The 23,315-nt window shown below is 42.2% G+C and overlaps 1 protein-coding gene and 1 pseudogene across 3 annotated transcripts; both read right to left on the bottom strand.

The window, feature by feature from the left end:
* Positions 1 to 683: 683 nt before the first annotated feature.
* On the bottom strand, positions 684 to 5,469 carry LOC106564247 (GTPase IMAP family member 9-like; annotated as a pseudogene). The gene is made up of 3 exons (XR_014379549.1): positions 5,322 to 5,469; positions 2,473 to 2,502; positions 684 to 2,393 (listed from the first exon to the last, which is right to left on the bottom strand). The product of XR_014379549.1 is annotated as a GTPase IMAP family member 9-like (transcript).
* A 4,217-nt stretch (positions 5,470 to 9,686) lies between these two features.
* Positions 9,687 to 20,096, bottom strand: LOC106564242 (GTPase IMAP family member 7). 2 transcript variants are annotated; one of them, XM_082958610.1, is made up of 4 exons: positions 19,982 to 20,056; positions 17,563 to 17,646; positions 13,580 to 13,663; positions 9,687 to 12,796 (listed from the first exon to the last, which is right to left on the bottom strand). In XM_082958610.1, exons 3-4 carry the CDS (start codon positions 13,659 to 13,661, stop codon positions 11,859 to 11,861), a joined length of 1,020 nt encoding a protein of 339 aa, XP_082814736.1. In that variant the 5' UTR covers positions 13,662 to 13,663; positions 17,563 to 17,646; positions 19,982 to 20,056; the 3' UTR covers positions 9,687 to 11,858. The 2 variants fall into 2 exon arrangements, with proteins under 2 accessions (XP_082814736.1, XP_013985765.1); XM_014130290.3 differs by lacking the exon at positions 17,563 to 17,646 and having other exon boundaries at positions 19,982 to 20,096.
* Between the last annotated feature and the right edge of the window lie 3,219 nt (positions 20,097 to 23,315).

The raw sequence follows: 23,315 nt of genomic DNA, 5'->3' as shown, positions 1-23,315 counted from the left end.
TGGGTGCTGGACTCTCAATTGGAGGCAGGTGTTTCTAGTTGCCTCTGATTGGGAGTCCTATAAATAGGTGTGTGTTTTGTTTGTCAGTTGTGGGTAGTTGTTTGAGAGCACTGCTTTTGTTGAGCCTGCGTCGCTGTTCCTGTCGTTAGTTTGTTTATTGGTTTCCCGTGGTGTTTGCATTTTTTATAATAAATATGTTGAGCACGCAACCCGCTGCGCCTTGGTCCCATTCTCTCTTCCACGACAGTTGTGACAGATCCTTTGATTGGGTGGACAACGTCAGTTCAGACTGCAAGAGCTCAGGTTGGAGGACATCCTCCGGAAGTTGTCATAATTACTGTAAGTCTATGGAAGGCCGTGCGAACCATGAACCTCCTAGGTTTTGTATTGAAGTCAATGTAGCCAGAGGACGGAAGCTAGCTGTCCTCTGGCTACACCATGGTACTACCCTACAGAATGCTGTTGAGGCTACTGTAGACCTTCACTGCAAAACAGTGTATTTTACAGTATATATTTAGTATAGTTTTATCTCAAAAAGGACAACTTTAAATGTTTTACCATTTTTATGAAATTCACTGAGGAGAATGGTGGGAACATTGCCTTTAGCACAGACTGAACACACACATTTCCACTGAATTCTTTTGTAGACAGAAAGACAAGTGCTGCAATTGTTGTGATTAAGTTGCGAGTTAACACAAAAATTAATCCTGCTGTAAACAATTTTTTTTAAGCAACTATGCAATCTGGAAAATATATGTCAAGGACTGTATCAGGATGTGTAAAACAACTGGAAACAGGAGAATTCATAATAACAGGTGTTTTATATCCCTACACAGCCAGTACTGTCACGTCCTGGCCAGTATAAGGATTAATTGTTATTGTAGTTTGGTCAGAACGTGGCAGAGGGTATTTGGTTTATGTGGTTCGGGGTGGTGTTTTTTCTAAAAGGGCATTTGATTTATGTATTCCGGGGTTTTTGGGCACCGTTCCTTGTTTATGTAATTCTATGTTTAGTCTAGGTAATCTGTTTCTATGTTGAGTTAATTGGGGTGGACTTCCAATTGAAGGCAGCTGTGTGGTGTTGCCTTTGATTGGAAGTCCTATATTAGTTGGGTATGTTTGTCTGTGTATTTGTGGGAGATTGTTCCGTGTATAGCGTCAAGCCTTACAGGACTGTTTATTGTCGGTGTGTTTCTTTTGTATACGTGTTTATTTTGGGTTTGCCTTTCCATATAATAAAGAAGATGCGTTTACAAATACCTGCTGCGTTTTGGTCCTCCATTACCAACGACAAGTACCCACTACCCATAATACAACCACCCCACAAAAACATACACTACCATTTAATACATGCTATGTATCCCCACTAAATACATAACCTACCATTTAATATATACTCTGTATCCCCACTAAATACATACACCTCCACTAAAATAAACGGTCATGATTTGAGTTGAGGAACAATGTAACTATAGGTGATGAAAGGGTGATTGTCTACAGTGCAGCAGGAGTTTGTTAACATTTTCCACGTTCACACCCTGCTAGGGCCATCCTGCCACACGGCTAGCATATCTATAACATTGTAAATAGTTTTTAAAGAACTGTTATCATTCAGTAAGTACCGTTGCCAAACGTAGTGAAACGTTACATTTTATTTACGTTAAGACCAACTGAATGCACCCTTGGTGTTTTAAAAGCCTAGCATCTCCTTAGTGCATTCAAACCCTTGGCTGAAGCCTGCAGCTACACCTGCTGCCACCAATACTGGTGGCTAGAAGCATAAAATATCCCTAGTCCTGTTGTGGCTAGACTGCCGTACGCTGCCAGTTTACAGTAAAACAATCTCCTCTCTGATCTTTCTCTGAGCCTCTTCATAGGCAGCACTGGTGTAGTGTTATCCTCCATTGTCCTCCACCTCCTCTCTTCTCCAGCAGCTCTGTAACCCCACAGCTGGTGACACGCCTCCGTAGCTCTGGGCTCTGTTTCAGAAACTCCTCCACTGATCTCCATGTGTGAACAGTAAGATGGTGTACTTTGATGCTTCTTCTCCAAAGTTCTCCTGGATCCACTTCACAGTGTTCCTCTCCTCCTCTGTGAACCTCCCCAGTCTGATCACCAGCAGGAAGGCGTGGGGTCCTGGGACTGACATGTAGATGGCCTTTTCTATCTCACTTTTTCATCTCTTCTTTAGACAGTTGTTTGTCATAGTGTTGATGACCTCAATCTTCCTCCCATCCACCACTCCACTCTGTTTCTCACACGTTGCAGTAAGACACTGGAGAAGCCTCCACTTTAAACATTTTTTTTACCAATGATGGTGTTTCCTGTTGAACTCTTCCCTGATCCAGTCTTCCCCACCAGAACTATCCTCAGGTCAGAGAGCTGCCCTGAAACTGGAAACAGACAAGAAGTGCTTGAGTTGATAGTGTCTTGATAAAAGGCTACAGAAAACTGTGTGTGTGTGTACTGTACCTTGGCATTGACCAGTGAAGGCTTGCAGACAGTGTCAACAGCAACAGGGTCTCTTCCTCATTCCATCTCTGTTACAGTGGCCTATCAAAAACATGGTAACAGACGATGACGTCTTTACAAATAAACAAAGTCCACATCTTTTGGTTCCAAAGTTCACAGATGAGGATAAACTAAATGAGAATTTATTCTCAGCTTTTTGACTTTCAAACAATCTAAACTATAAAGAGTAACGATATGTGGTATAGCTGTAGAGGTAGTAATCCTAGATGTGTGGGGATTATATCTCGTTGAAGGATGAAATAGTATGAATAAATTCATGAAAATAACTTTTTTTATGAAAATATTTCAATCATTATTTGAATGTGTTACCAACACATTCTATAAAAGTGATAATTCCCTCGAAGCTGGTGTTTGGAGGATATATTGGCACTGTGGCACGATTTGGAAAACCTAACACCCATGCCAATAACACCGGCTTGTCGGACATTATCACTTAATTATAATTTTTCTCAGCAAATTTGACTTTAAAAATAGTAATGCTATGTGGTATAACTATCGATAAACACAGTAAATTCCCTTCTCAGGTCAACATAATGTTTCCATAAGATCTATCAAAATCCAATTACATTCTAAACATGGCTATTTATGCATGAAGATCAACAGACCTGGTATTAATTAAATCTTTACTTAATGCTGTGCTATAGTTGTTAAACTGATTGTTGTACATTTAATTAGTAAGGAATACTCACTTTTAGTGCAGTTGTACTGATCTGTTAATTGTTGTCCTCTGCTGTGACTGTGAGATCCGTTATTCAGTGTTAGGTTTTGTTTTCCTTGTAACTAGTCATTTCTAGCCAATGAGAGTGTTGCTAGGCAAAAATAATTCAATTCATGACAGGCAGAGGCTGAATTCTGATTGGGTGTCGCTGTAATCAACCTCCTGACAACTTAACTTCGGCTGTCTGCCCAGAATCAGAAGGTAGCCCACATCTCTGAGTAAAATTAACCTGTCTGGGCTAGGGGGCAGTATTTTCACGGCCGGAGGAAAAACATGCCCAAATTAATCTGGTTACTACTCTGGCCCAGAAACTAGAATATGCATATCATTAGTATAGAACTCGTATGGCAGGCAAAAACCTGAGAAAAATACAACCAGGAAGTGGGAAATCTGATGCATGTAGTCTTTTTAAGTCATTGCCTGTCCAACACACAGTGACTTAGGGTTCATTTTGCACTTCCTAAGGCTTCCACTAGATGTCAACAGTCTTTAGAAAGTTGTTTGAGGCTTCTATGGTGAACACAGAGCGAACAAAGGAAGTTGTAAGTTGTTGACTCAGGAAAGGACATGACTTCAATGGCGTGCGTTCATGTGAAAGTTAGCTGTGTTCCAAAACGTTTTTCAAGACATTGGAAACATCCGGTTGGAATATTATTTAAGTTCTAAGTGAAAAAGGCACTAAAGATTGATGCTATACAACGTTTGACATGTTTCAACGAACGTAAATAGAACTTTCTTTGACTTTTCGTCGTGACATTTTGGCCTTGCTTCCTACATTTTTGGAGTAGCTTACTGAACGCGCTAACAACAAGGAGCTATTTGGACATAAATTATGGACTTTATCGAACAAAACAACATTTATTGTGGACCTGGGATTCCTGGAAGTGCCTTCTGATGACGATCATCAAAGGTAAGTGAATATTTCTAATGCTATTTATGATTTTAGATGACTCCAAAATGGCAGGTATCTGTATTGCTTGACGTCTTTTTCTGAGCACAGTACTCGGATTATTGCAAAGTGTGCTTTCCTCGTGAAGCTTTTTTGAAATCTGTCACAGCGGTTGCATAAAGGAGATGTTCATCTACAATTCTTTGATTAACAGTTTAATATTTTATCAACATTTACGATGAGTATTTTTGTAAATTGTTGTGCTGATTCACTGGAAGTTTTGGTGGCAAAATATTTTCTGAACGTCACGCACCAATGTAAAATGCTGTTTTTGGATATAAATATGAAATTTATCGAACAAAACATACATGTATTGTCTAACATTTAAGTCCTAGGTGTGTCATCTGATGAAGATCGTCAAAGGTTAGTGCATAATTTTAGCTGAATTTATGGTTTTTGTGACCCCTCTCCTGCTTGGAAAATGGCTGTGTGGTTTTTCTTGTGTTGTACCTGTCCTAACATAATCTAACTTTATGCTTTCGCCGTGGTACAGTAAACGAAAAAGGTTGAGAAACACTGGCCTTCTTATTTAGTTTTGTGTTCAAGGTCACCACTAGAGGGATCCATAAGACCAGAGAGTGTTGTGTTCAAGGTCACCACTAGAGGGACCCATCAGACCAGAGTGTTGGGTTCAAGGTCACCACTAGAGGGACCCATCAGACCAGAGAGTGTTGTGTTCAAGGTCACCACTAGAGGGACCATTCTGTATTTATAAACTCCTCACAATGGCTTGCATATATTTTCATGTTTTTCCTTCAGAAATAATTTTGTGTAAAAACAAGACAGTCTGACCTAAACAAGTGACAGAGAAGTTTACACTGCTGTTTGTATGTAGATATTTTCTAAAAATGTTGATTCTTCGTCCGAATATGAATCGTTAGTTGCTTTCCGCTCCCTATCAGAAGTCATTGGCCGTGGTTATAATCAGTGAAATGCATCCTGCTTCCTAACCTAATTATATCGCTACTGATGTTGTCGGCAACTCAATTGGTGACACAAGCTCTGCTGTTCCAGTGATTAAAAAACAAGTTCCTGCCTTTGCTACGGCTTTCCCTAACTTTGCAATCTTTCTCCAACTGTCTGTCTGTTCTTGGGCTCTCAGAGCTTCCTGATACATCTCACTGGTGTAGTACTGTCCTCCATTCCCCTCCACCATCTCCTCTATCATCTCACTGGTGTAGTACTGTCCTCCAGTCCCCTCCACCATCTCCTCTACCATCTCACTGTTGTAGTACTGTCCTCCAGTCCCCTCCACCATCTCCTCTACCATCTCACTGTTGTAGTACTATCCTCCAGTCTCCTCTATCATCTCACTGGTGTAGTACTGTCCTCCATTCCCCTCCACCATCTCCTCTACCATCTCACTGGTGTAGTACTGTCCTCCATTCCCCTCCACCATCTCCTCTACCATCTCACTGGTGTAGTACTGTCCTCCATTCCCCTCCACCATCTCCTCTACCATCTCACTGTTGTAGTACTGTCCTCCAGTCCCCTCCACCATCTCCTCTACCATCTCACTGTTGTAGTACTGTCCTCCAGTCCCCTCCACCATCTCCTCTACCATCTCACTGTTGTAGTACTATCCTCCAGTCTCCTCTATCATCTCACTGGTGTAGTACTGTCCTCCATTCCCCTCCACCATCTCCTCTACCATCTCACTGTTGTAGTACTGTCCTCCAGTCCTCTCCTCCATCTCCTCTATCATCTCACTGGTGTAGTACTGTCCTCCATTCCCCTCCACCATCTCTTCTATCATCTCACTGGTGTAGTACTGTCCTCCAGTCCCCTCCACCATCTGCTCTGTCTTCCTCAGCAGCTCTGTGACCTGAGAGCGATCTTTTGTCTGGTTGTTGAGAGAGTGATTTCTAAATCCACAGATGTTTATAAGATCCTGAAGCTCATTGCTTTCTCCCACAACCTTCGACTGATTAGCATTTAACTGATCTTCACCAGTGAATAATATAATCATTTTTGAAGGCTGCCCTGAATCTGTAAACCAAACATGAAAAGTAAAAATTACAATGCAAGCCATTGGTTTTGCTTCACATTTTATTTTGTAATTGTGAGAAATTAAGAGAAATTTTAGAATAGTATATTTTGAGGATTCCTCTCCAAAGTTCTCCTGGATCCACTTCAGTGTTCCTCTCCTTGTCTGTGAACCTTGTCAGTCTGATCACCAGCAGCAACATGTCCTGGCTTGTCTATACATCCATCTCACTCTTCATTGCCTTTTCAACGAGCGTTGTGTCAAAGAGACCAGGGCCCGGTTTCCCAAAAAGCTATGTTCATTGTTAGAACCTTTCATAGGAGCATTGTTAAATCTCTGAGCTGTGGTGACGGCAACTGTGCTGTCAGATTGTACATTCATACATTCAGAGTGTTTCTAGTTCAGAGCGCACACCGGACGCTCTGGGCGATGAGTAGGGTTGATCCGAACATTCTGACCTCACAACTGCAGTCAAGCACGCAAGCTAACTGGCTAACATTGGCTAGCTACTCGTCAGGAATCCCGCTTCCTGAGTCTGTTTCTGGCTGAGATGACTGTTTTTGTTTGAGTGTTGTCTAAGGTTCCTGAACGCACCCTGTCTGGTTGCCAGGCAACGAGGTTAGGCGGGAGATCTATTTATTACCCGCACCTGCATCTCATCAACCTTCTGCACACCTGGTCCTGATCTTCACCTCTTCTTAAACCCTGAGCTGACATCCATTCCCTGCCGGATCGTTAGCAATGAACAGTATGTTGTGCCAGCGTATCAGCCTCATGTTTCCTGAGCTAGTTTTGTTGTTTTGTGCTTGTTAATGGTTACTCACTCCCGTTTACTCTGTCTACAGTCATTCTCCCGGCACATTCAACTCCCTTGCCTGGCTGTCGGTGGATACAGTGACTTCATTGGATCAACCCATTTACTCTCATCAATGCACCTCCGCTGCCGCTCCGTCTCCTCGATCACTCAAATTACACATCAAGACTACCAATAAATACTCACCTTCATTTTACTCACCTTGTCCTGGTCTGCTTCTGGGTTCTGTGTCAGAGAATCGTGACACTACTTCCAGACACATAATGAGAGAACACCCCACTCTGACCATTTTACTCACCCTAGCAGAGCTGGTTAGGCTGTTTTCATATTATCGAGAGCGTTGGTGACTGTAACTGTGCTGCTGGCAACAATTTAATTACGCTTATTTGCCGACAATGGTCATATTCAATGGGTGTTGAGCGTTTGTAAATTCATAAGTTATTTTGCTCTCTCTGGCACACTGAGACGAGAGTGCCCTGAAATCGGAGTAGATTGCCAGACTGAATTTACAAACGCACCCGAAAAGTTTACTTGCATAGTGGAGTCTTTTGGGGCTAGGGGGCAGTATTTTCACGGCCGGATGAAAAACATACCCAAATTAAACAGGTTACTACTCTGGCCCAGAAAATAGAATATGCATATTATTAGTAGATCTGGATAGAAAACACTCTGAAGGTTCTAAAACTGTTTGAATGGTGTCTGTGAGTATAACAGAACTCATATGGCAGGCAAAAACCTGAGAAGGATTGAATCAGGAAGTGGGAGAAATTAGAAATGTAGTTTTTCTTTTGAATCCCTTGAAAAACTACAGTGACATAGGATTTACGTTGCACCTCCTAACTCTTCCATTGGCTGTCAACAATCTTTGGGAACTGGTTTCATCCGTCACCTGTTACCGGGCAGAAAATTATGGCTCAGTCAATCAGTGGCCAGTCTGAGGACAGGTGTCTCGTGACGCGCATGCACGTGACTTCGCTGTTCGTTATTTTTCTTCTGGGATGAATACCTATTACCCGGTTGTAAAATTATCGCAATTTTACGTTACAAAATACCCTAAAGGATTGATTGTAAACATCGTTTGACATGTTTCTACAAACGGTAATGGAACTTTTGAACATTTCGTCTATGGATTTGCGTCCACGCCACATGGCATTGTAAAGTGTTCTGGATGGGTCAACAAAACGGACGTATTTGGACATAAATTATGGACTTTGCAGAACAAATGAACATTTCTTGTGGAAGTGCGACCCCTTCCGAGTGCATTCTGCCGAAGATCAGCAAAGGTAAGAAAATATTTCGAACATATTTTTAGAGATTTGTCGACGCCGTGGTTGTAGGCGAACTGTATAGCTTAGCATTGAAGGCTTAGTTCTGTACTCAGAATATTGAACAATGTGCTTTTTCCGTAAAGTTATTTTGAAATCTGACAAAGTGGTTGCATAAAGGAGTAGATTATCTCTAATTCTTTAAATAATTGTTATAAATTGTCAACGTTTATGAGTTCTTCTGTAAATGAATGTGCCTATTCACCGAGGGTTATGGGGAGAAAACATTTTCTGAGCGTCATGCGCCAATGTAAAAATTGGGTTTTTGGATATAAATATGAACTTGATCGAACAAAAAAAATGCATGTATTGTCTAACATGATGTCCTAGGAGTGTCATCTGATGAAGATTGTCAAAGGTTAGTGCTTAATTGTAGCTGTATATCTGGTTTTGTGACGGCTATCCGTGCTTGGAAAATTGCTTTTTTTTTTTGCTAATGTGCTATCCGAAAAATAATCTAATGCTTTACTTTCACCGTAAAGCCTTTTTGAAATCGGACCATGTGATTGGATTAACGAGTAGAGTATTTTTATAAAATGCCGTATAATACTTGATTTTTAATTTTGAGAATTTTTTTTACATTTCGCGCCGTGTGATCTCACTGGTTGTTGTCCAACCAATCCCGTTAACGGGATTTTATCTCGAAGGGGTCCTCAAGACATGTAGCTAGGTAAACAATGAACCATAATCCCAACTCATGACGTTACTACCCTTTCATGAATCTGCAGATAGCTAACCAAGCAGGTTCAATGTTAGCTAGCTAACATTAGGCTATAGCTAGCCAAGCAAAAAGCTCTGAATAATAAGGTCATACACGTAACGTTAGCTAGCGAGCCAGCCAGCTAACATTAGCTAGCTAGCTAGGTCAACAATTAACCATTATCACAACTCATGATGTTACTACCCTACATGAATCTGCAGGTAGCTAACCAACCAGGTTAAAAAATGTTGATAAATGTTTAGGTTCCAACGGCTCTCCTGTGAAGTAGTGACCCACGACATACGCCTAGTTTCCTGAAACCGGTCACAAATGTCCTCAAAGGTTGTCCATCAAATGTTCATCAAAGATTGACAAATCACAAAACATTATACAGCACAAACATGAAACAAAAAAAATACAAATAATGGATAATCTGTAAATTTATAAACAGCTCAGACATTTTCAGATAGCCATGATAATCAACTCGGGGCTCTACGACGTGCTAGCGTAGTGAAACTTAACCTTCCACGGAGTTGCATTCTTTTCAGAAAACGCCTAGAGAGCCCAGAGATGATTATCCCTTTTATACTATGGATACAATTTAGCATATTTGCAGCTGGAAATGTGTTCATTTGTAGGAAGAAATGTGTTCAACATCCACTGAAGTTGCTAGCAAGTTTATTAGCTAGCTACTGTAGTTGCCTGGTAGCAACTACAGTAGTATGAAAATTGAATTCAACAATGCCAATAATGTTTTCAATTTGACTTTTGCTTTCAAAAGCAGCTGAAACATAGAACATGTAAGAATGAACTATAGCCATTGAGTTCTACCTTGCAAATATACAGTGTGTTATCAGGAAATAATGGATACTCTAGAATGCCCTTCAAGCCAATCAGAAACAAGTATTCAATGATGTCATGTTATAAACTGGATTAAACATACAAAAATGTAATGATATAATATAGAAGTTATTTTATTGTAATTGTTGAAGTAATAATTGTCCTACTTAGCGATGAGCAGGGAGGGTAAAGGGAGAACATAGACCAGGGAGGGAGGCTGGAGAGGGTACACAGACCAGGGAGGGAGGGTAGAGAGAGAACATAGACCAGGGAGGGAGGATGGAGGGAGAACACAGACCAGGGAGGGAGGATGGAGGGAGAACACAGACCAGGGAGGGAGGGTAAAGGGAGTACACAGACCAGGGAGGGAGGGTAGAGAGAGAACATAGACCAGGGAGGGAGGATAGAGGGAGAACACAGACCAGGGAGGGAGGATAGAGGGAGAACACAGACCAGGGAGGGAGAGTAGAGGGAGGGTAGAGGGAGAACACAGACCAGGGAGGGAGAGTAGAGGGAGGGTAGAGGGAGAACACAGACCAGGGAGGGAGGGTAGAGGGAGAACACAGACCAGGGAGGGAGGGTAGAGGGAGTACACAGACCAGGAAGGGAGAGAGAGGGTAGAGGGAGAACACAGATCAGGGAGTGAGGATAGAGGGAGAACACAGATCAGGGAGTGAGGATAGAGGGAGAACACAGATCAGGGAGTGAGGATAGAGGGAGTACAAAGACCAGGGAGTGAGGATAGAGGGAGTACAAAGACCAGGGAGGGAGGGTAGAGGGAGAACACAGACCAGGGAGGGAGGATAGAGAGAGGGTAGAGGGAGTACACAGACCAGGGAGGGAGGCTAGAGGGAGAACACAGACCAGGGAGGGAGAGTAGAGAGAGGGTAGAGGGAGTACACAGACCAGGGAGGGAGGGTAGAGGGAGAACACAGACCAGGGAGGGAGAGTAGAGGGAGGGTAGAGGGAGAACACAGACCAGGGAGGGAGAGTAGAGGGAGGGTAGAGGGAGTACACAGACCAGGAAGGGAGAGTAGAGGGAGGGTAGAGGGAGAACACAGACCAGGGAGGGAGAGTAGAGGGAGGGTAGAGGGAGAACACAGACCAGGGAGGGAGGGTAGAGGGAGAACACAGACCAGGGAGGGAGAGTAGAGGGAGGGTAGAGGGAGAACACAGACCAGGGAGGGAGGGTAGAGGGAGAACACAGACCAGGGAGGGAGAGTAGAGGGAGGGTAGAGGGAGAACACAGACCAGGGAGGGAGAGTAGAGGGAGGGTAGAGGGAGAACACAGACCAGGGAGGGAGGATAGAGGGAGTACACAGACCAGGGAGGGAGGATAGAGGGAGTACACAGACCAGGGAGGAAGGGAGGGAGGATAGAGGGAGTACACAGACTAGGGAGGGAGGGTAGAGGGAGAACACAGACCAGGGAGGGAGGGTCGAGAGAGGCTAGAGAGAGAACACAGATCAGGGAGGGAGGATAGAGGGAGTACACAGACCAGGGAGGGAGGGTAGAGGGAGAACACAGACCAGGGAGGGAGGGTCGAGAGAGGCTAGAGAGAGAACACAGATCAGGGAGGGAGGATAGAGGGAGTACACAGACCAGGGAGGGAGGGTAGAGGGAGAACACAGACCAGGGAGGGAGGATAGAGGGAGTACACAGACCAGGGAGGGAGGGTAGAGGGAGTACACAGACCAGGGAGGAAGGGAGGGAGGATAGAGGGAGTACACAGACTAGGGAGGGTAGAGGGAGTACACAGACCAGAGAAGGAGGATAAATGGAGTTCACAAACCAGGGAGGGAGGGTTGAGGTAGAACACAGACTAGGGAGGGAGGGTAGTAATTACTTGTTAAATAACTGATCATATTAGAAAGTGTTGAACAATCCCTGATGGTTGTCATTGTACAGTATTAATATATTCTACTGCTACTACTTGACATTAAGATGAGGAAGAGAGTGGTACTTCACACTGCCACCTCTTCCTCATCTTTACTTACTGAGAATTTTGTAAATGTTCAACTACATCTTCAGCTACCTCTTTTACAACTACAGCAATTCCAACTGGAATTGCTGCTGGTCCTGCTACCACCGCTGTGGCAACAGTTGCTAACAATCCAACAACTTTTCCCCATAGGTCCTTTGACTTCTTCATCTGCTCCTGTTTCTTCCTTTCCTCCTCTCTCACCTCCTTTACCTGTTTCCTGATCTCCTGTTTCTTCCTCTCCTCCTCTCTCACCTTCTCTTCCAGTTTTCTGAACTCCTCCTCCTGTTTCTCCCTCTCCTCCTGTTCTCTCTTCTCCTCCTCTTCTTTGATCTTCCTCTGGACTTCCTGGTACATCTCATTGGTGTAGTGTTGTCCTCCATTCTTCATCACCATCTCATCTATCTTCTTCAGCAGCTCTGGGACCTGAGTGTAGTCATTCTTGTTTTTATTATTGAAGACATGATTTCTGCCCTTAAAGACCTTGACGAGTTTCATAAGCTCCTCACTCTCACTTAGAAACTCCACCACTGATTTGTCCTCCAGCTGGTCTCCACCGGTGAACAGAATGATGGTGTACTTTGAGGCTTCTTCTCCAAAGTTCTCCTGGATCCACTTCACAGTGTTCCTCTCCTCCTCTGTGAACCTCCCCAGTCTGATCACCAGCAGGAAGGCGTGGGGTCCTGGGACTGACATGTAGATGGCCTTTTCTATCTCACTTTTCATCTCTTCTTTAGACATTGTTGTGTCATAGAGCCCCGGGGTGTCGATGACATCAGTCTTCCTCCCATCCACCACTCCACTCTGTTTCTCACAGTGATCAGTGACAGACTCAGGGGAGAGGTCTTCTCTAAACACCTTTCTCCCCAGGATGGTGTTTCCTGTTGCACTCTTCCCTGCTCCAGTCTTCCCTACTAAAACTATCCTGAGGTCAGAGGGCTGCCCAGAAACTGTGAAAACAAATAAGTGCTTGAGTTGATAGTGATTGTCTTGATGAAAACCTAATGAAATGTGTGTGTGTGTCAGTCTCTAACCGTGCAGAGCACATGCCCCTTTGTCCTTCCAGTCTCTAAAGCACCCTTTTGGGTGGTGGTATAATTCCCCCCCCCCCCACACAATTTTTTGTTGTTGTACTTGTTCAGAACCCACTGCTCGCAAGTTGTCGTCAAGTTCACCACTCCCCACCCTGTTTGTTGGTTACACTTGTTTCCCAGTCTGCCCAGTAAGGAGTTTGCGCACGGCCAGTATCCAAACATGAATGGCTTGAGAGAAGCGGTCACCGATGGAGTGTGTAGCTAGCTACCTAGTTTATATATCAAAAGTACTGCCACAGCAGCATAACATTTATTTAACACTTGATGATACTTGATTTAGCCTACATCATCATCCGTATTCAGTCTGATTGGCTGATAGGAGCAGAGAGGGTAAGAAAAGACAAAAGTAAATTACAATCAGTATAATAAATAAACTAACTAGCAGATGAACATCTGTCATCAATGATCAGCTGATAGCCCACCTCCTTTACCCCATGTCAATCATGTCTTTAGGAGGCACTGAACTGAGTGTGTTGCAGAAATAAATAGGCCTATGCTAAAAGATGTTAACATTTACAGCCTTTTGGTTTTTTCAGAATGTCACCCTTTTTCCATTTTGAGCACCTGCCCCCTGAAAGGTCTGTACATGGCCCTGGTGTGTGTACGTGCATGCATGTGTGTGCGCACGGGTGTGTGTACCTTGGCATAGACCAGGGAAGGCTTGCAGACAGAGTGTAAACAGGAACAGAAAATACAGAGTCCTTCGTCTTCCTCGTTCCATCTCTGCTCCATCAAAAACATAAAAACAGACGATGACCTCATTACAAAAAACAACAGTCAATTTATTTCTCAGCTATTTGACTTTCAAACAATCTTAACTATAAAAAGAGTAATGATATGTGTTATAACTGTTGTACAACAAAGTACATTCCCAAACAACATAGCCTATATCAGGAAAACATAATGTACTCATATAGGGGGTGTCAAAGTACATCCTAAACATGCTTATAATTCTACAGTTGACATTCTGCTACGTGTTGGGACCAGATGAACCAGTTCCTGTACACCAGGGATAGGCAACTCCAGTCCTCTGGGGCTTGATTTTCCTCCAGCCCTAGAGCTAAAACACCTAATCATTCAAACCTGAAGACCATGATTAAATTATTAAATGATTATTGGAGTATGGTGTGTTAGCTGGGGCAAAAGTATGATTGTGTTTCCCTTCACAGGCGTCGTATGCATCAACCAATGGTTGCGTGCCTTGTCATCAACTGTGCCGTCGGGCACCAGATTGCTACAACATATGGTGTGGTTAGCTGATATCGTGGGAGGAGCTATAGGAGGACGGGCTCATAGTAACGGCTGGAATGGAAACAATGGAACGGCGTCAAACATTGTTTGATGTGTTGGTACCATTCCATTGATTCCATTTGAGATAGTACAATAAGCCCATCCTCCTATAGCTCCTCCCAACAGCCTCCTCTGGCCAATATGTAAAATACCTATCCAGGCATTGTCAAACATATTTGTTTGGGCTTCTTTCAGTCAATTTGCAGACTACAAATTATTTGTAATTATGTTCCGGCCCCCGACCATCCGCTCCAGAAAAAGATTATCGGACAGTGGCTGAATCTAGCTGATGATCCCTGCACTATAGGCTACTTAACCCTTGAACTCTCTTAGGTAAATATCATAGACACTGCCCTGTGCTACACTATCTTGTCCTAGTTTCTATTCAATAAAACAAGATAAATGTTTCAGATAAAAGTGAAAAACATCATTCTCCTTTCATTGTAATACAATATTAAACCATATGTACAGTTGAAGTCGGAAGTTTACATAAACCTTAGCCAAATACATTTAAACTCAGTTTTTCACAATTCCTGACATTTAATCCTAGTAAAAATCCCCTGTCTTAGGTCAGTTAGGATCACCACTTTATTTTAAGAATGTGAAATGTCAGAATAATAGTAGAGAGAATTATTTATTTCAGCTATTATTTCTTTCATCACATTCCCAGCAGGTCAGAAGTTTACATACACTCAATTAGTATTTGGTAGCATTGCCTTTAAATTGTTTAACTTGGGTCAAACGTTTTGGGTAGCCTTCCACAAGCTTCCCACAATAAGTTGGGTGAATTTTGGCCCATTCCTCCTGACAGAGCTGGTGTAACTGAGTCAGGTTTGTAGGCCTCCTTTTTCAGTTTTGCCCACAAATTGTCTATGGAATTGAGGTCAGGGCTTTGTGATGGCCACTCCAATGCCTTGACTTTGTTGTCCTTAAGCCATTTTGCCACAATTTTGGAAGTATGCTTGGGGTCATTGCCCATTTGGAAGACCCATTTGCGACCAAGCTTTGCGACCAACTTCCTGACTGATGTCTTGAGATGTTGCTTCAATATATCCACATAATTTCCTGCCTCATGATGCCATCTATTTTGTGAAGTGTACCAGTCCCTCCTGCAGCAAAGCACCCCCACAACATGATGCTGCCACCCCCGTGCTTCACGGTTGGGATGGTGTTCTTCGGCTTGTAAGCCTCCCCCTTTTTCCTCCAAACATAACGATGGTCTTTATGGCCAGAGGACATTTCTCCAAAAAGTACGATCTTTGTCCCCATGTGCATTTGCAAACCGTAGTCTGGCTTTTTTATGGCGGTTTTGGAGCAGTGGCTTTTTCCTTTTGCTGAGCAGCCTTTCAGGTTATGTCGATATAGGACTCGTTTCACTGTAGATATAGATACTTTTGATACTTCCTCAAGCATCTTCACAAGGTCCTTTGCTGTTGTTCTGGGATTGATTTGCACTTTTCACACCAAAGTACGTTCATTTCTAGGAGACAGAATGTGTCTCCTTCCTGAGCGGTATGACGACTGCGTGGTCCTATGGTGTTTATACTTGCATACTATTGTTTGTACAGATAAACGTGGTACCTTCAGGCATTTGGAAATTGCTCCCAAGGATGAACCTGACTTATGGAGACTTGAGGTCTTGGCTGATTTCTTTTGATTTTCCCATGATGTCAAGCAAAGAGGTACTGAATTTGAAGGTAGGCCTTGAAATACATCCACAGGTACACCTCCAAATGATGTCAATTAGCCTACCAGAAGCTTCTACTGCCATGACATCCTTTTCTGGAATTTTCCAAGCTGTTTAACTTACATCTAGACGTTCCGCTAGCGGAACACCGCTCCAATATCCAATGATAGGGCGTGGTGCGAAAGACAAACTTCTCGAAAATCCCAAAACTTCAATTTTTCAAACATATGACTATTTTACACCATTTTAAAGACAAGACTCTCCTTTATCTAACCACACTGTCCGATTTCAAAAAGGCTTTACAACGAAAGCAAAACATTAGATTATGTCAGGAGAGTACCCAGCCAGAAATAATCAGACACACATTTTTCAAGCTAGCATATAATGTCACAAAAAACAAAACCACAGCTAAATGCAGCACTAACCTTTGATGATCTTCATCAGATGACACTCCTAGGACATTATGTTATACAATACATGCATGTTTTGTTCAATCAAGTTCATATTTATATCAAAAACCAGCTTTTTACATTAGCATGTGACGTTCAGAACTAGCATTTCCACCGAACACTTCCAGTGAATTTACTAAATTACTCACAATAAACGTTCACAAAAAACATAACAATTATTTTAAGAATTATAGATACAGAACTCCTTTATGCAATCGCGGTGTCCGATTTTAAAATAGCTTTTCGGTGAAAGCACATTTTGCAATATTCTGAGTAGATAGCCCGGCCATCACAGGCTACCTATTTTGACACCCACCAAGTTTGGTACTCACCAAACTCAGATTTACTATAAGAAAAATTGGATTACCTTTGCTGTTCTTCGTCAGAATGCACTCCCAGGACTTCTACTTCAACAACAAATGTTGGTTTGGTTCCAAATAATTGAAGTTTTTCTCTCTCAATGAGAGAAATAATTGACCTCAGATAAGACAAAACTCAACCCTGCCTGTCTGCCCAGAATCAGAAGATAGGCCACATCTCTGGGTATAATGAAATGTGTCAGACACATAGATGCCTCCTAGGGAAAAAAAGGGAAAAAATAAAACTATACAGTTGGTTAGCCTGTTCCCAGATCTGTTTGTTCTCTTTCCAACTCTATTGATCATTATCAAGCCATGACAAGGAGTGACAAGGAGTTGGAAAGATAGCAAAAATAGACTGGCACTCGGGTAGTTAAGTTGAATACTAACTGTTAGCGTGGTTGCATGGATCTGTTAATTGTTGTTCCCTGTTGTGAATGTGAAAAGGAAGCTATGTGCTGCAACTTACAGATAACTGCCAAATTAAAGGAAACACCAACATAAAGTGTCTTAATAGGTCGCTGGGCCACCACCAACCACCAGAACTGCTCCTTGGCATAGATTCAAAAAGTGTCTGGAACTCTATTAGAGGGATGTGACACCATTCTTCTGTGAGAAATTCCGTGTTTGATTGATGATGGTGGAAAAAGCCTTCTCAGGCAGAGATACAGAATTTTCAATAAGTGGTCAATTGGGTTGAGATCGGGTGACTGAGACGTTCATGGCATATGGTTTACATCAAGCTCATCAAATCATTCAGCGACCACTCGTATCCTGTGGACGGGGGCATTGTCATCCTGGAAGAGACCACTCCCCATCAGGATAAAAATGATTTACCATAGAGTGAAGGCAGTGATCCGGCACCTCTCTGTTCTGGACTGTTTTGTTCCGGAACCTATTTGGCCAGATCCAGTACCTCTCCTGACATGAAAAATAATTGTTACTTTTTGCAATGTAAAAATCATAATAAAAGCTATCAAAGTTCATTCGAGTTGCCTTTTAGTTAATTCTCCGGCCTGATATTCTAAGAGTTGATTTGGGTTGGGCCGGCCAGGGTTTATGGGTTGCTTATAGAATCATAGTCACCGGAAGGGTTCTGAACGAACGGCAGCACTCTTGATACATTTAAATACATTTTCCAAAGTTCTAGAATTACTGCTGTCTGTTCGAATAGCCTACTACACCATGAGAAGGCCTATCATTTAGCCACAAGGGATCAATAGCTGTGGATTGTTGCCCAATAACAAGGAATAGTCTACAGACAGGAACGCACTGTAAATCTGTCAGTGGAAAAACAGCACACAAACAAAAAAGGCCTTTCGCAATATTTCAAATACATTCGAGGGAAAACACAGGTTGGAAAGCAAATGGCTCCCGCTGAAAAGAGAAGAAAGACTATGCTGTAGATATTTGATCAAATTCCAAATATTATTTTTACAAAAGAGAGAGAAATAGGCTTTTGGCAGTGAAACTGGAAAGCATTTTTAGGACTATAATTCCCTGCTCATATTGTAGAGGTAAACACCAATAAATACACAACCATTCTGAGTGATCACCTTCAACCTGTGCTTAATTTAGGCCTAGACAATTGATGGATTCAAGACATGGTCGTTTTTATTGATCTCAGATTCTTAGTTTGTCAGTGTCAATGTGGCCTGCCATTTCGATCATTTGTGCGGTATTAAGAAAAGATTCTGTCAAAGTCTCCAGCCATGTAAAATTACGTAGAATTGCATGAAATGCGTTTATAAAAGGCCAACATTTTCCCGGACCCTAGGCTACTAAAAATGTTCCCTATGTGTGCAACTTCGGTAAGTGCCTCTACTCTGCTGGGGAAAGGGGGATACCTAGTCAGTTGTACAACTGAATGCCTTCAACCGAAATGTGTCTTCTGCATTTAACCCAACCCCTCTGAATCAGAGAGGTGCGGGGGGCTGCCTTAATCGACATCCACGTCTTCGGCACCCGGGGAACAGTGGGTTAACTACCTTGCTCAGGGGCAGAATGACAGATTTTTACCTTGTCAGCTCAGAGATTCAATCTAGCAACCTTTCGGTTAAAAAATACTATGAAAAATGTACGTTACACCGCTTGATTTTACAGGACACAAACAAGAGTGTGCAATATAGAAGGGTAGTCAGTGTACATTCTGCACCTTGTTTGAAGTCAGTAAGTTACATGACCAAGTGGCTATTGAAATTTAAAATTTAGAAAAATTTATGTAAAATCTTGAGATTAAAATGGACAAACTAAAGGGTGTGCAATATAGAAGGGTAGTCAGTGGACATTCTGAACCTTGTTTGAAGTCAGTAGGTTACATGACCAAGGAGCTATTGAAATTTTTAATTTAGAACAATTAATGTAAAATCTTGTGAGATTAAAATGGACAAACTAAAGGGTGTGCAATATAGAAGGGTAGTCAGTGGACATTCTGAACATTGTTTGAGTCAAGTAGGTCACATGACCAAGGAGCTATTGAAATTCGAATGTAAAAAAGGTTGTTTACGCTCCCTAACTAATTCAACTAGGAATACAAAATGCTGCTCACATTTCCACATGTTTATTAGCGTTGGAAAGTGAATTAATGTCCAAATCGTGAAAATAAGACCTGTGCAAGGTTGTGTGCAATATTTCCAACATCATGACACTTATTTGGAGTCTGTGGCTCAAGTGGTTTGAAAGCAGGAATATCCGTCGACTATCCAACTTGAAACTGTCTTTACCTCTGTTTGTCACTTAATTCGATTTTTTTTTTCTCAGCAATTTGACTTTTCAAAAATCTAAACTATAAAAAAAAGAGTAATGATATCTGGTATACCTGTCGATAAACACAGTACATTCTCTTCTCAGGTCAACATAATGTACTAATAAAGCGTATCAAGATTTAATTGCGTTCTAAACATGGCTATAATTCAAACATTTCTGCTAAGTGTTAAGACCAGTTCCTGAACACAAGGGATGGGCAACTCCAGGCCTCGGGGGCTTGATTCGTATCACACTTTTCCCCCAACCCTGTAGCTAAAACACCTGATTCAACTAATTGCATTCTAAACTGAAGACCATCATTAGTTGATTATTGGAGTCAGGTGTGTTAGCTGTTAGTTGACATGTCTGGTGATGTCATTGTTTGGCACGCAATAACGTCAACAGACCTGGTATCAATTAAATGTTTACTTAATGCTGTGCTATAGTTGTTTAAAAAAAACGGTTTAATGTTATACATTTAATTAGTAAGGTAGTTATGTTGAATACTCACTTTTAGTGCAGTTGTACTGATCTGTCAATTGTTGTCCTCTGCTGTGACTGTGAGATCCGTTATTCAGAGTTAGGTTTCGTTTTCCCTGTAACTAGTCATTTCTAGCCAATGAGAGAGTGTTGCTAGGCAAAAATAATTCAATTCAGGGCAGGCAGAGGCTGAATTCTGATAGGGTGTCGCTGTAAATCAACCTCCTTACAACTTAATTTTGCTGTCTGCCCAGAATCAGAAGGTAGCCCACATCTCAGTAAAATGAAATGTGTCTTACACCTTTAGGTTAAAATGTATATGATTTTTCTTTGTTTAACAGCCAAAAAATTGCTTTATTAAATGTAACTTTATATTTGCCTAGCCTGGTCCCAGATCTGTTAGTGATCAATGGAGTTGGAAAGAGCACAATCAAGCCATGACAATGAGTGACAAGGAGTTGTAATGATAGCACAAACAGACTGGCACTCAGGGTATTAGTTGCCTAGGTCGTCTAATGTAATCATTGAAAGTCATTTCATTAGTAAGGTAGTTAAGTTGAATACTCACTATTAGTGAAGCTATTAGCTGGACCTTTTAGGTAACTGCCAAAATAAAGGAAACACCAACATAATGTGTCTTAATAGGGCGTTGGCCGACCACGAAATGCCAGAACTGCTTCAATGCGCATAGATTCTACAAGTGTCTAGAACTCTATTGGAGGGATGCGACACCATTCTTCCATGAGAAATTCCATAATTTGGTGTTTGTTTGATGGTGGTGGAAAACGCTCTCTCAGGTTTTGATCCAGAATCTCCCTGAAGTGTTCAATTGGGTTGAGATCTGGTGACTGAGACAGCCATGGCATATGGTTTACAGTTTTCATGCTCATAAAACCATTCAGTGACCTCTCATGCCCTGTGGATGGGGGCATTGTCATCCTGGAAGAGACCACTCCCATCAGGATAGACATTATTCACCACAGGTTGAAGGTGATCACTCAGAAAGGCTGTGTATTTACTGGTGTTTACCTTGGTCTCTAAGTGGTTGAGTGGACCTAAACCATGCCAGGAAAATGCACCCCACAACATAACAGAGCTGACAGAACCATCAGTTTACACAAGTGTTTCTTTTATTTTGGCAGTTACATGTACATTCCGAGTTAAGTTTCGTTTCCCCTGTAACTAGTCATTTATAGCCAATGAGAGAGTGTTACCAGGCAAAAATAGTTCAACTCAGAACACGCAGAGTCTGAATTCTGGTTGGGTGTCATTATTATCAACCTCCTCCTGACAATTCACAACATTGGCTGTCTGCCCAGAATCAAAGTTGAGACAGCAGAAGTGTTGTTTGAAGATGAAAGTGCATTGAGTACCATTAGTGAGAAGGATGGGTGGACAACAGTGAAGTCCAAGAATTGAACAAAAAGGGCAACAATTGTTGTGGAAAATGAGTGTTGAATCGTTGCTTGTTGGAGTACGTTTTTTGGATAAAGGTGTTTATTTGGGAAACTCTTTTGAAGTCACAAGGATGGTGTAGAAGGCGTTGGGAAAAGTGGATGCAGTCAAAGTAGATGTTGTCAGTTTAATATGTGTACATACCTTGCATTACTCATCTCATATGTATATACTGTATTCTATACTATCCATTGCATCTTAGCCTATGCTGCTGTGACATTGCTCCTCCATATATTTATAGATTCTTATTCCATTCCTTTACTTAGATTTGTGTGAATTAGGTATTTGTTAGATATTACCTGTTAGATATTGGTACACTGTCAGAACTAGAAGAACAAGCATTTCGCTACACTCGCAATAACATCTGCTAACCATGTGTATGTGACCAACAGCATTTGATGTGATATCGTGTGTATCTAAAGAGCAAAAGGTACGTGCACTGTGGCTTGTAAAATTATAGACACATGAAGTGAACAGCTTTGTTATCTCTGGCGTCCCGTTGGACATTGATAATCAATATCTTAGGAAAAACATTCCAGGTGTCACACGGGTCGTATAAAGGGGACCAAGGCGCAGCGTGTAAAGTGCTCATCTTCTTAATTTATTTAAAGAAAACACTTAAATAAACGACGAAAAGCAGTCCCATAAGGCTCCCAGGCTGTACAGAAAATAACCACCCACAAAACACAAGTGAAACAAACCTCAACTAAATATGGCCTCCAATTAGAGACAACGACAACCAGCTGCCTCTAATTGGAGGTCCTACCAAAAACCCAACATAGAAATAGAAAGCTAGATTTAAACATAGAAATAGAAAACACAGAACCTAAACCAAAAACACCAAAACACACAAAACAAACACCCCCTGCCACGCCCTGACCAAACTACAATGACAAATAACCCCTTTTACTGGTCAGGACGTGACACCAGGAGTATTTAATGCTCGTCGCTTGACCCGTCTGGAGAATGGAGAAAAGAGCTAAATGAATCTGTATTATTGATGTTTGATGAAGAGTATCTACCACCATATATAAAGCTGGGATGTATAAGATACGCTGATGCAACACGATGCAATGCAAGTAATGTACAAGCATTTGCCACGTTTCAAGTGTTTGCAGATGGAAGGAATATATTATTGAAGAGTCTGTGAATGTAAATGTTGCAAATCAAATCAAAGTGTATTTGTCACGTGCGCTGAATACGACAGGTGTCGACCTTACAGTGAAATGCTTACTTACAGACACTACATACAGACACCGGTTGGTCAGGCTGATTGTAGATATGGTTAAAGTGACTATGCATATATGATGAACAGAGAGTAGCAGTAGCATAAAAGAGGGGTTGGCGGGTGGTGGGACACAATGCAGATAGCCCGGTTAGCCAATGTGCGGGAGCACTGGTTGGTCGGGCCAGTTGAGGTAGTATGTACATGAATGTATAGTTAAAGTGACTATGCATATATTATAAACAGAGAGTAGCAACAGCGTAAAAGTGGGGTTGGGGCGGGGGCCACAAAATGCTGTTGAAAAGCCTTTTTGTCCTAGACTTGGCACTCCGGTACTGCTTGCCATGCGGTAGTAGAGAGAACAGTCTATGACTGGGGTGGCTGGGGTCTTTGACAATTTTTAGGGACTTCCTCTGACACCGCCTGGTGTAGAGGTCCTGGATGGCAGGCAGCTTAGCCCCAGTGATGTACTGGGCCGTACGCACTACCCTCTGTAGTGCCTTGCGGTCAGAGGCCGAGCAATTGCCGTACCAGGCAGTGATGCAACCAGTCAGGATGCTCTCAATGTTGCAACTGTAGAACCTTTTGAGGATCTCAGGACCCATGCCAAATCTTTTTAGTTTCCTGAGGGGGAATAGACTTTGTCGTGCCCTCTTCACGACTGTCTTGGTGTGTTTGGACCATT

This window comes from Salmo salar, chromosome 12 (assembly GCF_965601325.2).
Source record: "Salmo salar chromosome 12, fSalSal1, whole genome shotgun sequence".
NCBI classification, from domain to species: domain Eukaryota; kingdom Metazoa; phylum Chordata; class Actinopteri; order Salmoniformes; family Salmonidae; genus Salmo; species Salmo salar.
This window is presented reverse-complemented; position numbering and strand designations above follow the sequence as displayed.